Source organism: Lonchura striata, chromosome Z (assembly GCF_046129695.1).
Source record: "Lonchura striata isolate bLonStr1 chromosome Z, bLonStr1.mat, whole genome shotgun sequence".
In the NCBI taxonomy this organism is placed as follows: domain Eukaryota; kingdom Metazoa; phylum Chordata; class Aves; order Passeriformes; family Estrildidae; genus Lonchura; species Lonchura striata.
Genome location: NC_134642.1, coordinates 66178833 through 66197071, shown reverse-complemented (window position 1 = coordinate 66197071; position 18239 = coordinate 66178833). Strand labels below are relative to the sequence as shown.

At 37.7% G+C, this 18239-nt stretch overlaps 1 protein-coding gene across 3 annotated transcripts in view; it reads left to right on the top strand.

Annotated features, from left to right (window-relative positions):
* Nucleotides 1-635: 635 nt before the first annotated feature.
* Nucleotides 636-18239, top strand: part of TMEM161B (transmembrane protein 161B) — a 41972-nt gene continuing 24368 nt past the window's right edge. The window contains exons 1-4 of one of the 3 annotated variants that reach the window (XM_021541591.2): nucleotides 636-733; nucleotides 7841-7944; nucleotides 12507-12587; nucleotides 16940-17037. In XM_021541591.2, coding sequence (XP_021397266.1) covers nucleotides 731-733; nucleotides 7841-7944; nucleotides 12507-12587; nucleotides 16940-17037 — 286 coding nt within the window. In that variant the 5' untranslated portion in view covers nucleotides 636-730. Of the gene's footprint in view, nucleotides 734-7840; nucleotides 7945-12506; nucleotides 12588-16939; nucleotides 17038-17457; nucleotides 17474-18239 lie in introns of those variants that run through there. The other 2 variants (XM_077790022.1, XM_021541592.1) reach the window with 2 other exon arrangements.

Here is an 18239-nt window from a genome sequence, read left to right as displayed (position 1 = left end):
TGTTGTGCGGTTTTGTCCCTTTCGGACAGGTCCATGCGGTGCGCAGTACCGGCTATTCTACAAGGAGCAGAACACCACAACACTCCGCCGGTTCCTCGGAGAGCCGCCCTCCCATCAGGCAGCCGCGGCCGCCCTTCCGCCCTCAGCCCGCGCAGCTGCGCAAGCGCAGCGCCTGCCCGGGACGGGGCGCCGTCACCTCGGCGCATGCGCACGCGCCCTTCCCCCTCAGCTCCTCCGCCGGGCTCTGCTGGCGCCGGGCCGGGCCGGGCCCGTCCCCGCTCCGCCCGCGGCTCTCGCGGGGCTCCGGCGGGGCCGCGCCTCGCGCGGGGCCGGGAGCTGCCGGAACTCCGCCGCCGGGGCGGCCTCCCGCGTCACGTGGCTGGTGCGGCGGCGGTGCCCTGCCGGGACAGGCTGGCTCCGCGGCGCCTGACAGGGCTGTCTGCAAGGGGCCGGTGGGCCGTGCGCCGCGGCGGGCGCCGCTGCCTCCTCGCATTGTCTGCAGCCGGCGCGGGCGGCGCGGCGGGGCCGGGGCTGTCCGGCGCAGCGGCACCTCTGCGCTCCGGGGCGCCGCCCGCGCAGGCGGCTGGCCGGACAGCCGCGGCCCTGCTGGGGCGGGATCCCGCCGTGCCCGCCCGCGGGTGCGCTGTGCGGCGGCAGCGGGCGGATTTATGTGCCGGCGGCGGGGCCGAGCCGGGCGGCAGCGGCGGCTGGCGGGGCCGGCGCGGGCACCATGGTGAGCCGGGGCCGCTCGCCTCCCTCGGCTCGGGGCTGGGCTGCTGCATGTCCCTGGCGGTGGAGACAGCCCGGGGGTTTGGGCGCGGTGGGGCCAGGGAGGCAGCGGGGTGACACCATCGAGCTCTGTACTTGGCGCTCGTGAATGTACCTGGTGCTCGGTGATGTGTTTTAGATGTTCAGGGATTACAGTGGCAGTGGTAGGTTGACATTTGGTCTTGATGACCCTAAGTTCTTTTACAGCATTGATTCTATAACTGCCTTGTCGGGTCTCCTTAAATCCTCTGTGAACGGAGTGTGTATGTGATCTTGGATATATTCAGGAACCTTTGCCAGACGCTTTGTCCTTCATTGCCACAAGTTTGCTCTTGGTACTCTGGGTCATGTCACAGCTGCCATGTGTGCTGTGGCAGCACGTGAGTGTTGTAGAATCACAGAGCAGTTGGAGCTGGAGAGGATATAATGAAAAAAAGTCCCACCTCAAATTGCTTTTCACAGCAGGTATTTCAGCACAGCTTCGATTTATTGGACTAAATGTAGTGCACAGTAAATTACCTTGTAACACAGTGGGACAAAGTTTGGTGTAATTCCTACTAACAATGTAACATTGTTGGATATGTGTTGCTTCAATAGAGCAGGCTAAGTGTTTCATGAATATTAAATTTGTAAAGATACATCTCTACAGAGATACGCTGAATTTTGTATTTAGGTCTTAGCATTTAAAACACTGGAATTGATTGGCTTAGCCTTGAGTGTGCTTATATTTGAGATACAAGGAACAGGGTCTGCAGGTATAAAAACGTATTTTCTATGTGCCATTAATATATGTCATTTCCATGTGGCTATATGAATGTAAGTGTCAATAGGTCATTTTAGCTATGGCACCAGTGTTCATTGATGTAAGTGTTAAGAAATTCACTTTACAAGTATATTTTTTTATAAAACCTGCCTTTTAACTGTTCTCCTACTTAGGACTTTAATCATGTTGTTTCATGAAAGTAGTTTTTATAGTGTAAATTCATGTTTATGAAAGGAATTGAATTTTTCCTCATTAAGTCTTTTTTTTTTTTTTTTTTTTTTACTTTTCTGCAGGGGTTAGAATATTTATTCAAAAGGCCTTGAGATGCTCCTCTCATTTGTAGGAGTCCGTGATTGCCGTGGTCTAATATGGGAAGCTACATTTGGAAAATTGCAAACAAAAAAATTTTTCCTTTCAGTGTTGGTTCTTATGTAAATTAATTGAGTACTTGCTTGTGTTGCCTAATGGGTTGAAAGACCAGTCCAGTTTTCTTTACTGGGTGCTGGCAGTGTGGGCAAACAATCTTTGTGTGTGATTCTGTGACATTAGCAAAGGCAAAAGATGGTAGTCTACTTCTATGCTGTTTGGAAGCTGTATTTTCCAGTTCCAAAGCAACAGGAGAATAAAACATTGATCAGTTTCTTTTGTACCAAGAGGCTTAGGAATCAGGTTATAAAGGTCAACACCTTTCAGGCTGGGACTGTCAGGACTCCTCTGTGCAGTTGCAGTGCCAGTTAGGCCATGACTTTAAGCTCTGCACAAGTGTCTTAATACTTTGTAAGACCATGGTGTTTTAGACTGTTCAGCAGAGGCATTAAAGTATTCTCACTTCTTATACTTGGAATGATTCCTGCAATGGCAGAGCCTGTTATTTAAAAAACAAATCTTCTAGAGAGTGGGAACTTATGTAGTTCCTATTTGTCTTATTTGTGGAAATACTGAGCAAAACTAAATTTTGAAAATCTTGGAAAAATAATAATGCAGCATAACCTTCTTTTTCCTGTGTAGTGCATAATTTCTCTGAACTAGTTTTATGTGTAATTTAATAATATTCCATATATATTGGTGTTCACTGCAACAGGTATTCTATATTGCCTTTTTAGTAATAATGATAAATTTGCATTTTTATAAATGCCCTTGTTCTGTCCATGAGATTTCTGTAGCAATAATGTGATTTGCCTAATGACCATTAGTTCTGTAATCTTTGTACTTAGAGAGCCTCACTGGTACATGAAGAAGGACTGTCAGGTAAAATGCTATTCACTGACTAAAGCAGTTTGATTTCAAACAGATCACCTTGTTTCAAAGGGAGTCATGCACATCTGAGTCCTTCCACACAGCAGTTTATGGCTCTCCTTTGACTCTGTGGAAGGACACTGGTCAAGAGAGAAGTGACCTCTGGATATGAAAGACTCTGTGAGGTTGAGCAGTTAGGTGGTATTATTTAACATCTTGTATATTCTTCATGCCACTTTAAGCATCTGCTTTTGTAAACAATGATAGGTGTGTGAAAATTCTAATTCAGGGAAGCCTTGGTCATGAGAATAGAAAATAAGTAAAAATCTGAGTTTCTTAAAGAGTTCTCTTCTCATAGATTTTTTTTTTCCTAAATTAGCTGTATGAATGTCTGATTTCTACAAACCATAGGATTTGAACTGTCTCAGATTGCTGATTAGATTATCATAACTACTATAGGTATTCTGTGAAAGTAATTCTTTTCACAGTAAGTATTCGCTTTAAGATGTTGAACAGCAAGCTCACTTTTCTTTGGCCATCCATATAATAGTTTCTACTGTTTAGGAAACAACTTTGAATTGCATTTATGTTTCAGGAGAACACTATTTTGCTTTTGGGAGCTGGAGCTTTAGCATGGACATAGCATAAGCAGAAAAATTTGCACATGAAGAAAAATTTATATGGGGAAAAGTCTTATTTACAGTAAAAGCAATAATGTGCCAGCTATTAAATGGCATTTCAAAGTGGATTTGTCTTCCAGACTTCGCAAATACCATTGCACTTTTAAAATTGCAGGAGATAGTTGTATTTGTTATATTCTGTTACAAATCTTGGTGGCCACTACTGTTCCAATACCTTCTCAGTTTCTTACTTGAAAAATCATCAGCCATGTTAGTGTGTTTGTGTGCTACCATTGAAAGATATTGTTATGACCTGTATTAATATCTGTAGAATACTCAAGAGCAGTTGTGTTAAAATGTTTTTACAAGACTTGCCACTTCAGAAAGTAAGCAGTGGGCATTAAATATCTGAAGGTGAAGTTGTGAATGGGATTCTACCAGCTGTTTTTCTGTCATGCAGTTGTGTCCCTACTGCAGTCCTGGTGCATACAGCAGTTGGCTTCAGCTCAAGGCCCTCATTCTGTAATGGAGAGATGGTTGCTATATGAGAACAAAGTTTCAAAGTCCTGTGTAAAGCTGGGTATTTGAATTATTTGTTATAGTTAGATAGGTGATAAGGGGAAGAAAAGACGGAAACCTGTGCCCTTTTACTACAGGTAAGGAGAAATAACCTTGGGCAAGGTCAAAATAAGGAGACTGGAATGGTGTCTTTGCATAATACAATCAGCGTTGTGTATCTTTATATTTCATGTTCTATAAATCATTTTATGATGAAAAGAAAAATGTTCTTTAGATAAAAGTACTTTTAAAAACTTGTTGGTTTTTTTTTTTTGCTACTGTGAGATAGCTGTTGGTGTTTTATAATTACACTTACTGTGTAGATAAGAGTATTGTAACTTTATCTTAATTGCTTATTCTTAGTTTTTGTCCTTCTACTAATCAGCAACTCTGTCTCCAGGTATGTACTATGAAAGACTGTGAAAACCAAAGTCCAGGTTATACTTTGTTCAACCTTACAATTTTGCATTTTTGGCCTGCCATTTTTCTTACCAATTTTAAGAAATCTGTCAATCTTCACTCTAGTGTAATTGCTGAAACTATTCTTAATGCGTTCTCTGCTATGTTTTATTTAAAGCTTTTATGTTAAGTATGTTAAGTTATTCAAACAAAGCTAGGAATGCCATGGTTGCTGGAGGATCAGGAAGTGAACGCAGTCCTCAAGACTTCTGAGACACTTCTCATGAGAGAGTTTCCTCTCTGGCAGAAACACAGCCAGACTGCAGTTTATTAGCCTGTGTTGTTGCTGCATGGCTGTACCATTTCAGTCCTGTTTTTGACCAGGAGGTTGCTTGGCAGCCTGTGTTTTGCAGAAAAACTGACTTACATAGTCAGGCTTGGTCCCTGTGCTTCCCAGTATTAGAGAGATTGACAGAAATGTCTTTGGTCAGCAGAATACAGACCTGTCTCTCTAGTGTCTTGAACTTGGTTTCAAGTTTCAAGCTGCAAAGCCTGTAGCATGATAGGAACATGGATGTATATGGAATTAGTGTTGAAGGCCTTATGAAATAGTTTCAATTTCACAAAGTATTCTGTAACTACAGACACTTTATTTAATCTATGCAGCAGTTCCTCATCTCTTAACAGTGATTAGTGCTTCTCTTAGTTTTGAGTCAACCCAATAATTGATTGTGTTCTTATTATTTCAATGCAAATTGGTAGTGGGTTCCAGGGTTTGTTTACCAGAGGTCCTCAAAACACCCTGTGGTGTCGGCTTTGCCATTGAGCATCTTCTTCCTCAAACACATATCATTCTATTTCTCATACTGTAGATTTTTAAAGTTTAGATTTCTGACGAAGATCTGATTCCTGTGTCCTCTAATTTAGAGTGTACAAGTAAAAGATGTAAAATACTGGTGGAAACCAGCACTCAGTTTTCATTTATGATTCTGAAATTAGTTGTTTTGAATTTAAACTGATATTAGTATAAAGTGAAGACTCAGAAGTGTGGGGAAGACTGGATCTAGACAGAGCCTGAATTGAACCCTATATTTGGTGATGGAGGGAAAATGTGTTCTGGTTTTGTAGGATGGGGTAGTTTGGGGTGCTGTAGATTTTTATGCAGTGTGTCAGTAAACCTACATGTAGAATCCAGGCAAACACATCTAAACATATCCAGCCAAAAAGGTAGAGTTGGCAAAAAGTTGTGCTGTGCATGTAGCATGTTATTTTGACTCACTGTGTCATCTAGTGTGTTTTTGTGACTAGTGTTCTTGGTAGATTGCAGGAAGATTAATGCAGTGGATTTTTAAATAATTTCTTGTGGCAGCTTTTCTCCATTAGTATATTATTTGTGATTGATTACTAACCTTCAGGAATCGAGAAAAATGCCCACATATGGCATGTATATGTATATATATATGTATATACATTTTAAATTGCTTAAAGTTAGAAAAATACCAGAAGGATATTAGTATATTTCCTCCACAAAGTTATAATTAAGTATAGAGATATCATTGGGGTTTTATGTTTGGTTGGTTTTTTTTTTTTTTTTAAGTGGCTTAAAACTTGCTAGATTATTTTTATTTGTACAAAGAAAGGTTTGTAGATTTTTTTTTAATCAAATACATCAGTAACTTTATGTGAATGAGCACTATAAATTTCTGCTAGAGACGGGTATGCAGGGTGCAGAAAGACATTTAGTGGCTAAGATAAATTGTTCCTAATGGGTTCTGTTCCAACGTGCAGCCTTTGTTTGAGTAAGGAAATTAGTTTCTGTTAGTAAACTTTTAAATAATCTCTTGAATTGTGAGTATTTTAACTCAACTAGTGGAGCTGCTGCCTTATATAGAAATGCCTCATTTTGCATCTTTTTCCCTTCTCTTGCCTTGAGTTAAGGCAATTTATTTCCCTTACAGATAGGAAGCTCTAGGAGTAAATAAAGAGACATACTGGCATCTGATTAGGCTGTGCTTCTAATAAATATATTATTCTAGAGAAATATTAATTAAATAAGTTCACCCTAAGAGAGTGAATTCTGAGAATAATGGCTCAGTAGAGAGGCTAAATGAAGGGACAGTAATTTCCTATATTGGGTGGAAGTGGTTATAGGGCTTAGTGTGAGGTGGTCAGAAGAAACATTTGATTTTAAAATGGTTCATTTTGTACTCAAAGAATATATACTTCCTTAGCAATTTAGTAATATAAGTATAGCATATATATATGCATATACCATGCATGCAGCTGGTAACACTTTCATTAGGACTGCACTTCCCTTAGCTAGGGAGCTGGTGGGAGCTGGTTTGAGTAATCTCTGTGCAGAAATATGCATAATCCTGATGTCAGTGAACTAGAACATAACCAAAATTGAGATTTTATTTTTTGAGGTACCTCAAGGAGTTGATGGCACCAAAGTGTAGAAGCGGAGAAATTCCAAGGAGGGAGAAGGTGAAGGGACTCTTGCGTACCAGAGAAACTTGATGGTATCTGATGGCCTCCAAATGTGTTACTTCAAAGTATAAAAAAGTAGCACTTCCTTTTATTGATTCATGGCACTTTTTTATGAGTCATATGGTAACATATTGAAAGTGTTTATAAATGCTTAAAGGATTATTTGTGCTCTCTCTCCCTCCATCGTATTGAATTATGGATAATAATGTATATCCAAAAACATTTAATCTACCTATGTTTTTTAATGTAAGCAGCATCTGCACAATTTGTGTTTTACTAATGGAGAAAGCATTGAAGGGAGAAAATAATGTATGCACTTTCCTTAGTGCATTATTTAGGATGAAAGATTATACTGCTGATAGGGAGGGGGAAGGTTGATGTAGAGCTGTAGGTTAACAGCTCATGGCATAGCAGGTATTGATTAGCTGGGATTTGGCTTATGTGACCATGGGACTCTCTCTTGAGGTGCAAGGACTGCTAAGATGGAACAGTATCCACCCGACCAAGAGGGACAAGAGCATCTTTGCCAGTAGTCTGGCCAAACTAGTGTTTAGACTAGGACTTAGAGAGGAAGGAGGTGATGACCCTCAAATCAAGAGGAAAAGGTGATGGACTGAGCTGGTAAAGTACGGATGAGGACCACATGGGGAGGAGTCCTTGAAAATGACTAATCAGAGAAGATAGAAACCCACACATGTCGGTAAACAAAGAGGAAATATCTGTACATATATAATGAGGCCAGCATTATGAGGGAGAGGATCTTGGATCTCTTCAGGGAGATTAGCTGTGGTGACCTGAGAATGCCTTTTCCCTTTGATGCAGTTTTGTAAGTGATTGTAACAAGTTTCAGAGAATTTGTTTTTAACTGCTTCAGTATTCTGCCTCCTCTCACTCCCCCCATTCCTTCTCACTGTATCATGGCTGCTATGCAGACTGTTACAAATTGTTTTTAAAGATACTTCACTTTTCTAAAACACATACTGACTTATTATTAACTTCTCTACAGGGTGTGATAGGTGTACAGTTGGTGGTTACCATGGTAATGGCTAGTGTCATACAGAAGATCATACCTCACTATTCTCTTGCTCGTTGGCTTCTCTGTAGTGGCAGGTAAGATAAGTGTGAATATGGTAATGCAATTATGCATCAGAATAGTAACAGTAAAATATACTGATTTTGTTTGGGGTTTTTTAAAGTAACTGACTTTTATTAAATTTATTACCATAGCATTGTTACACCTGATTTCTGGGCTCAAGGCAAAATAACAGTGTTGCTGTAAAAGAACATGCTTGTTTGTTGCTGTTAATTGTATCAGTCATAAAGTTAATTGTAGTTCAGCTCTTATATTGAAGGTACAAGGTGCATCCTTTAATATTAAGAAGCTAAATTGAATACAATATACTGAAGAATAAAAGGGTTTTCTTTTCTTCTGTGCTGTCTCTGTGTTGTTGATAATCTACTTCCTGATTAGCCTTGCATATGAAGAGTGCTTAGATATTTATTAAAAATTCTATTCCTTTTTAATACGTCAAATGACAAGATTAGTATAAGTTTCAGTACAGTACTTCCTTGTATCAATAGATCAAACAGACATAATGAGTTGCAAGGGGAGCATTCCCTTTGTGGCTGTATCCATAATAACAAAGAAAAACAACAGCTGTTTTGAATATATATCAGTATGTTAAATATTAAAAGAAATCACAGATACTGTGTTTTTTCATTTGGTAAGAAGACCACTTTGTATGATTCGCAGGTAGTGTGCTGTCTTTTGTAACTGTTAAATTTTGAGAATAATCTGAAGGAGTATCCTTGAATAATAATAATGTACTCCAAAGGAGTATTAACAAATCTTTACATTGACTTTTTTGTCTGCTTCTCATAATTATCACCTTGTTCCTTTTTAATATTCCAGATTTCATCACCCATCAAGTTGCTAATGAATAGTGACTATAAATGTTGTTTAGATGTATGTTAGATATAACAGAAAACAGTAATTGTCAGGTGGATAACACAAACAGGAGTTATCCTCTTAACTGTTGTGTGAAGTTTCACTGTTAAGCATATTGACAGGGTGTCGATCACCTTGCTTGTGATCTAAAAAGAACATGACACTGATGAATATGAAACTGCCTACTAAGGTGTGTCGCTATGAGAGTCTTTTTTATCTGCAATAATCCAAATTACATATTGTACCTTTTATATCTAAGATTGATGAAAACTTTTATTTGAAAATCTAAATATCTAATTGCTCTTGCAAAATAATTTGTCACTATAATGCCCATGTTCCTCATTCTTGTGAAGATTTCACTCACTGTATTCTTGTTTTAAGGCATGCCATGTGCCAGTGATAGGGAAAAGTTTTCTGTTCAAATATTTTTCAAATCCAGTTCTCCATTTATCTTTGTGCATCTGCAGATTGATAAATACTTCAAGCAGGATTTCAGCGCTTGTGCTTAGGTAATTATGCTCTTACTGAAGTCAGTGGGAATTTTATTATTGCCTTCCATGTTAGTAGCCTGTTACTGCTTTTCAGTTTTCTCTTATTTATCTGGTAGCTATTTTAGTGCATTTTAATATCAGGCAGTCTGAATAATTCCCTGAATACAGGAATTGTATAAATAGTTAGAAATAATCCTGTGTTCTAGAAATAAAAATAAGTCAGAAGATTCACTGCAACAAGAATATGAATTTTAATGGCAGAAAGAAAAGGAGTTATTTTCTTAGTTAACGTGATAAAAGATAAACTACCTTTTATCTTTAGCCTATTTCTCCATAGTGCTGTCTTTTTGCCAGTGATATTTGACAGACCTGTGTCGGTGGTGGTAGAGGGTTTTATACATGTAAGTGTGTGCAGGTACAGGCACACTCCTAAAGCAGTCCAACTGTCTAAGGAAAAATTACCACCTGCTCCTTCTTACCTTTGTTAGTAAATGTCAACTAGTCTTTGATATCCAGCAGTGGTTTTTAAGTGACTTTGTTTGCGTATCCTGCTTCCAAAGGATTGGCAGGCAAGATGGATCTGAAATGTCTGTAGATAGTCCTTGCTAAATAGGAGGGAGGATAAACATGTTGTCAGACAAACAGAAGCATTAAGTGACTAGTTTGTTTAAAGATGGCTGTATGTGTTTATGGGAAGTCTATTAAAAGGAAACAAAGACTTCTCAAAGTCTAAAAGGATTGGAATTGTTAGGACGGACAGACTTAAGGTAGTTACTTGTTAGTGGAATAAATAGCTATCATTGACTCTTGAAAAACAATTTACATAAATTTGTTAAGGAATAAGAATTTTTTTCAGTCAGTGCTATTTTCAAAGCTTGAATGCAACTAAATAGCTTTATTGAAATATTTGGCAGCCTAAATATCTGCATAGGCCTTGCATAATTTTTAACTAATAAAACATTCTCTACCAAAACATTGCTTTTAAGTCACTCACCTATTTCACCTACTGTTTTCAGGCCATGTCAGGATACAGGAGAAAATGGACATTTTGTTGTAGATTCGTTAATGACCTTTATTCAAATTAACTAGGCCATGTCTGTGTCTCTGTTGCTATTCAGACTGACTTGGATATGTCAAAGCCACAAGGTAATCAGTTATGGGATTTCAGTTTTAAGCATATGTAAACTAAAAGAGATATATACTACTTTCTATTATCTTTATGAAAATGTTTGTTCAAATCTTTTGGTTTTGCGATTTTAAATGCAAGATGTGTAGAGCTTATCAACTGAAAAATACCAAAACTCTTTATCCTATTAGTTGTAATTAGATATCATTTGCAATGTTGTTTTGTAGTATAATTAGGACCAAGTTGTGGTATAATTTGTGGCTTGATTTGTGTTAGCTTGCTACACGAGCAAGAATATTGTCTGTTCCTACTGCATTAGGTACCATTTCTCTGTCTGTGCAGGAAAGATTCTGAAAAATTTCATTGCCTCATAGGTGGCTTTCATCGTTATCATATCACATGCAGATCAGGGTGATGTGGTAAATGACAAAACAGGAGAATATATCTCTGCCTTTTCACAGTTGCTTTGGGTCATGTGAAAGATAGAAGTTAACATCTGCAGAGAAGTTTAACTTCTTGGATGAGAAGGTTGTTTCTTCAGTTTGTTTATGTCTCTGTCTTAAAGTCTCTATTGCAGGAAAGTTATCAAATCACAGATTCCTCAACTGTACTACACATAATAAAAGTAAATTAATGAATTGACTTTCACTTCTACTTATACAAAATTCAGTTCCTTTTATCCCCATCCAAAACTATGTTCATTCAATTTGTAATATTGAGATTTTATTTTTTGAGGTACCTCAAGGAGGTATATAATATATATATATTATATATATAGGAATATATATAACATTCAAATGTTCATTCATTTGTAATATTTGCCATTTTCAGTTTTGGAGCTGGTAGTGAATTCCTTCAATGGAAATTTGCAGTGGGCAATAGTTTGATGTTCTGTTGGCTGGTACTAGCGTTCTTTTCTCTTGAAGAGTTCCCAAGATGAACGAAGCCTTTCTAAAACAAAGCTGGGAATCAAGTGTTATTAAATGGCTTGAGATTGTTTGAGTTTTGATGCCTTCCAAATTTGCCTTTGCTAACTTTGAAATTGGATCTGGCATTGTCTCTAATTCACCAACATGGATGTCAATGGTCCTACTGGGTGAAATTTTCTTTATGTGAGGTGGTGGTTGTGGATTCCTTTATCATGTGTTGACCCGTGTCACCATGGTTGACAATTAGTGGCCTGCTACTTCCACACACATTTCTCAAGTCTATCCTTGTTAATACTTGGTCTCCTTTACCACAGCATTTCAGAGTGGAGATCATAGTGACATGTGGAGATCATTGTGACTTCCTGTATCTGGACAGTAACCTTCCCATGTGGAATGTGGAAAAGGCTTGTTTCAGCTACTAAGGTTTTTGCAATACTTAGAAATTTAGGTAAAATGTATCATGTTAGACACTTAACCATCTCTGTCCTCTTCAAAATTTCTGTGCCATTTCTTGCCTTTTAAATGAATGAACAATGAATGCTGCATTGATCTGTGAAAGTGGAAAGACTTATGGGTCAACTATGTGTAAATTAGTGATTTTTTTTAATAGAGCTTTTTTTGGAGAAGTTGAAGACATCACTGAGAAGGTGTTTAAGGAAAGGGATGTTGATGTTATGATTTGCTCTGCTTAAGAAAAAACATTGGTAATGATTATTAGATAATAGATATTTCAGATTCTGGAAAAAATTACTGGGTTTGGTGGGGATATAATATACTTTATTAAGTTGTTTAGAATATGGTTCTAATGACTAATTGTAATGGTATAATTATTGTAGTGAACTTTTGCGCTTTATATGGCTGTGTTTGCTGTATTTGATGATATCTTTAACAGTTGGTGTTTAGAGAACTGAAGGGCTTTCATGTGAATGACAAAGTGGCAAAGCTTTTAAATTATGTATAAATGCCTCATTTGCTGTAGAGAACTGAACTCTAGCTGTTCAGTTCAGGCAGGTTTTTTGTGTGCCATTACTGGCACATAAAGGTGTCTTGCTTAGGAGTGACAAATGACAGGTATCTTAATAAATACATAAATCTTGTGTTGCGATACAGTTTTTGAAAGCCATGCTCTAAATTGCTAATAACGGTTTTGTTTTACTTGAAATTTTCTTTTTCTTTAGCTTACGGTGGTATCAACATCCCACTGAAGAAGAACTGCGGATTCTTGCAGGGAAGCAAAGAGGGAAAAGTAAAAAAGATAGGTAAATACTTGTTTTAAGCTTGTCTTCCCCCACCTTTTGGGTTTTTTTCAGCATGATATGGCTCATCTAGTAACTTTTCCAGCCTACTTTTGTTTTAGCATGAATTAAAAACTACTAGTTTCAAATGACTGCCCTGCTTCCATTAGTTGTCACAGTTCTTTATCAAAATATGTTTTTTCGGTTTAACAGTTGGACATTCCTAAATTGTTCAGAACTGGTTAATTTCCATCCACAAAATGGTCTGTGAAATGCTAATTATATGGCAAGCTTTTTAGTGAATGTATGTGTTTAGATAAAAACTGTGGATTGCTTGTGGCAATCTTAGGATTGTAGCTTTTCATCTTGAAGTGAGAGAAGAAAGATTTGGGTACATTAGTTCAACATAGGATTACTATAAGCCACCGCTCTTAACACAACTGTGAAAAAGGTAAATGGGCTTCTAGGATGTGTTTTATGAAATGTTTACTGTGAAGAGTGATAGAAATACTAATCCTCTTGGACAAAACACCAACATAGATCTTTATCTGGATTACTATGTGCATTTCTGATCACTTGTGTTCAAGAAAAATTAGTTTTGTATATGAACTGGTGAAGAGAACTGCTAGGATCATCCAGGAAACAAAGTCTGTCTTACTCAAGGGGGCTAAAAGATCTGGGCTTGCTGAATCTGTCAAAAGACAACTGAGGGCATGGAATAGTTGTTCAGCAGCTTAAGCTGGAAATAGATTTCCAGTATTCAGACATGAGGTTCTAAACAGCCATACTATAAGTACAGCTGTATCAAGAACTGAGACATCTTGAGGTGCTGGAGCTGGCCGTGTTGATGAAATATGTTTAAACTGGCTTTGTTTTGAACCAAACAACCCACTCTGGTTTTCTTTTTGGCAGGACAGGAGGTTTATTCTAGTTCTGTTTCTTTCATCCCAGTATGAACTCTTATAAATCTTAAGACTTTAATTAATCTCTGCACTGCTCATATAATCTGTTAATTGTAATTTAATTTTTATTCTTGAAAGTTTCTTAGCTCTTAAGTGGCATGGTTAGCAATCATGGTTAGCCTCATTTAGTTTGGAAAAGACCTCTGAGATCAACCTTTGATCACATGTCAGTTGTGGCTCTAAGGGCCATATCTCATAATTTCTTGAAAACCTCCAGGGATGATGACTCCACCACATACTGCCCAAGAAGGGCAGCCCATTCCAATTCCATGACAAAATTCCTCTTGAGTTCCATCCTGAGCCTCCCCTGGCACAGCTGGAAGCTAGGTCCTCTTACCCTGTTAGTAGTTAACCTTGAGAAGAGCCCATCCCCCACTCAGTTATCACCTTCCCTCAGGCAGTTCTAGAGAACAAGAATGTTCCCTGTGAGCCTCCTTTTCTCCAGGCTGAGTGCCCCCAGCTCCTTCAGCTTTTCCTCATCTAATTTGTACTCTAGACCCTTCCCTAGTTCCATGGCCATGGACTTGCTTGAGCACCTCAATGTCTTTGTGGTTGTGAAGGGCCCAAAACTGAACACAGGATTCTAGATCTGACTACAGAGTACAGTCACAGCCCTGGTCCTGCTGCCCACATTATGTCTGACACAAGCCAGGATGTCCTTTGTCTTCTTGGCCCTCTAGGCCTGTGCTGGGTTATGTTCAGTCGCTATTAACCAGCAGCCCCAGATCCTCTTCTGCTGGGCATCTCTCAGGGACTCTGTCCCATTCTGTAGCATGGCATAGGGGTGTTGTGACTCAAGTGTAGGACCCAGCACTTGGACTTGTTGAACCTCATGCCATTGGTGTCAGCCCATTGATCCACCCTATTCACATCCCTCCCCAGAGTCTTCCTGCCCTTCAGGAGATCAACATTCCCATCTGACTTAGTTTTGGAAATTTACTGAGGGTGTCCTCTATCCCCTTGTCTGAATGATCTATAAAGATCTTGAACAGGATGGGGCCCAGTACTGTGCCTTGTGGAACACTATTAGTGACCAGCTGCCAGCTGGATGCAGCATCATTTACCATTGTTCTCTGGGTTAAGTTGTTCCTTGTAAAATACTAAACATTACTATTTTTGCAGCATTCCTTAAAATTAAGAATCTCTTTTTATCTTAACAATTTTCTTGATAAAAATGAGGCAGTATAATTGTGAATAAGAGCATAATTTATAATTATCCATGTAACCAGTGATATTTATTCATATGTGAAATAACTTCAATTATGTAATTATAAGTTTAAGTTCACCCATAGGGGCCTTAAACTGAAAAACACAATTGCACTGCCACATAATAATTTTGCCTTTGCTCTTACTGCCTTTCCTCAGCCTTGCCAGACCTTTGCAATAGGAGTAGTAGTGGTTGTACCAGGGTTAATGTTAATCAAAGGAGAATGTAAAACTTCAAAGAAACTAAAGCAGTAATGTGGAGGCTTAAATTATGTTTGCTGTGCTTGTTTAACAGCTGAATTAATAATAAATCACTTCTTAATGAATGAATGTCCTCTGTGTCCTTGAAAGAAGTGACTCTGGTTTGTGAAGAACCATAGTTAAGTGGGAATTGTTCCTGTTGAGTTGGTTTGGATTTACTGATTTAGGTTGCACAAAATGGAATGTACATGTTATGACTCATCCCAGCAAGGAGATGTGAAATAGATAGTGTGGGAGAAATAAGGATGCATCTGTTTGATACTCCCCATGATAAAGAATACTTTGCAAGATGAAGAATCTGCTTTGTCAAGACCATAGTCTTGCAAAGTGTTATACTTGCTCCTTAACTAATTTAAAGAGAAATGATTAAAGGAGATACAAGGAGCTTGTTTGAAAATTTGCCTTAGAAATAGCTGTAGTGTGAAATTTTAGTTAATTTTATTCAGTGCATGTTACCTTTCAGTGTATTATATTGTAGGCTTTAGGAACACAGGAATATTAGTCAGGTTTCCTGCTTCTGCATAGTTTGTATTATATGAAATTTTTAGGCTAATAAAAAGGTCCATAGCTACTTTGAATTACTTTGAACTACAGCATTCAATGGTCCTGTGTATGTGCCATCTGTGCCTCTTGGATTGTGGGGCCCTGGGATAATTAAAGTGTAGGAACACCAAGTTTTGTTGATCTGAAATGGCTTCAGTGGTAAAAATGCTTATCTGTACTCCTGGATACATGCAGTAGGAAAATAATCAAGAGTACAGCTGTGGGCATGGAGGTACACAGGAGCTTGCAGGTAGTCTAGTCCTTGGACAGTGTTTGGTACTTCTTGTGTAGATTCGCACATTTTTTGAGTAATGCTTTTGATTCCTACCTATAGTTTGTTCATTAAAATTCTTGTGCTTCTGGTTACACTAAGCATTAATAAAACCTGAAAAATTTTATTAATGCTTTCTGCTTGCATTTTCCTCTCACATATAAACTACGGTGAAAGCATTCCTGAAAATTAAGTTCCGTGATTGATTTGATTTCCTTTTAATGCTTATATCACAATAATTTGTTTTCCTATGGAAAATCTACCTCTCCTTTTCTAATTTCAGAGTTGGTATTCTAAAATGTGGCTGTTTATTGTTTTTGTATAGCCTTTTAGAGGTTTTAAGTTTTAGGTATGATTTTTAATCTAACAAAACATCTTCTGATCTCCTTTAATTATTGTTTTTTTTTTAATAGTATGAGAAGAAAGTTTTACATTAGTTACGAATGCAGACCAAATACTTTTACTTTGTTCATGTTCTTTTAAGAGTGTGCTGGGGTTTTTAATTTGAAGTCTTCTAGTGTAACTTAATTTCAGGGAAATGAAAATAATGATATTGGTATAGTTTGAGAGCTCCAGATAAAAAGCACCTTTTGTTCTAGATACACATCTTTTTAGATTAGAAAGACACCTTAAATTTCCTTCACTTGATGGCTAGTAGGTTAGACCTTTCAAGGATCTAGGTTAGTTTAGCTCATGTGATATACCTGCTTGTTGTGACAAGGACTAATGGAAGGTTTTTTGGTTTTTTTTTTTTTTTTTTTTTTTTTTTTGTTTTTTTGTTTTTTTTTACTTTGGGAACACTGTGTAGCTCTGAATAGAGGAAAATCAGTGGTCTGAAATAGATACTGTCCCCTGGATCTCGACCACATACATGCTCAAATTGAAGCATCTGGAAGCCATTTAAATCAATACCACAGTATTATGTCAGAGTCTGTCAAGTTATAGCTAGAAGCCATTGACATACCTTGTTGTTTTCAAAGATTTGAACTTTAAGTACTACTTTTAGTTAGACACATAGAAATATTTGTATTTGGGAAGAAAAATCTGCATTTTTATAAAATTTGAAATGTCATTCTGTATTGAAAAAAATTATTTTGTCATACCCATGCTTGTACTCTTTATTTATTTTACAGAAAATATAATGGTCATATTGAAAACAAACCCTTAACCATTCCAAAAGATATTGATCTTCATCTGGAAACAAAATCTGTAACTGAAAGGGACACTATTGGTAAGAGTATACAAACAATAATACATTATTTCCAATATATCCTGATTCTTTCTATCAAGTGTTTATTTGTAATTAATGCTGAAATATCTTTTTTGTAGACAATGACTTAATAGAAGCAAAACTGGTCATTAATGAGAAAGCAGGTAGTAGGGCTATGTCTCTTTTTGTGTTCTGAGTGACATTTAATAGCTGTGTTGTGGAAAAGGACGAGTAGATGAAATCCAGCATAAAGCACACTATTGTATCAGGTGTCCTTAGCAATATGAGACAACACTGAAAGAATTTCGTATTTGTCTATTCAAAATGGAGTTTTTAGCTTTGTACAAGAAAATAACAATTGGCAGATGTCAAGTCATACTTTCTGCTCATCTAAAATAGGGTATGTGCTGTAGCTTTGGAACCTATGCCCTTTCAGCCATACATCTCAAGCATTCAGGTAAAATGCTTAAAAATGGCAAGTGACAGTATAGAAATATGCAGAATTAAGTGTTTTGGAAGATACTATTAATTTTTAGATGGTTATTTTTTATTATTAAATCATAATCAGTCATTCTGTGACAGAAAGGTCATATATGAGTATGTACATGATACGTATTTTCTTTCTACCTACATTTCTATATTTATGTGTACTAGGGATGCATATAGAAAGAAAGGATGTATATTCCTATGGAGGAGACTTCTCAGCTTGAATTCTAGGAGACAGCATTTCTGTAACAGAAATGAATTTTTTGATGTAAATAAACAAAGCACTCACAAGTTTCCATTAGCATTACTTTCTTGAAATTATGTCATATAATTGTCTACCTGAGTGATACAAGATAGGATTTGACTGTATTTGAAAAGTAATATATACAATTTGTTTGTAAATCTAACCAGATTGTTATTTCAAAATAAGTGTAGGACTTGGAAATACTTAAGTTTGCCCAATTTCATATCTTTGCCAACAGGTAGCTGTAGTCAAGTCAATTATGTTCAGTAATATTTTCTCACTTTCAGATTCTGTACATGTAGGGAAGGTGTTTGGGGGAGACAATTTGTGTTCTCACAAATTGTTCTTTGCAGTTTCCAATGATTATGGGAACTCTCTCCATAACATCCAGCCTGTATACAACACAGTATGATACCCAGAATTTTTACAGTGAAGTTTACACAACGATTAATGCTTTATAGGATGTAGTAACAAAATCTCAATGGGCAGACCA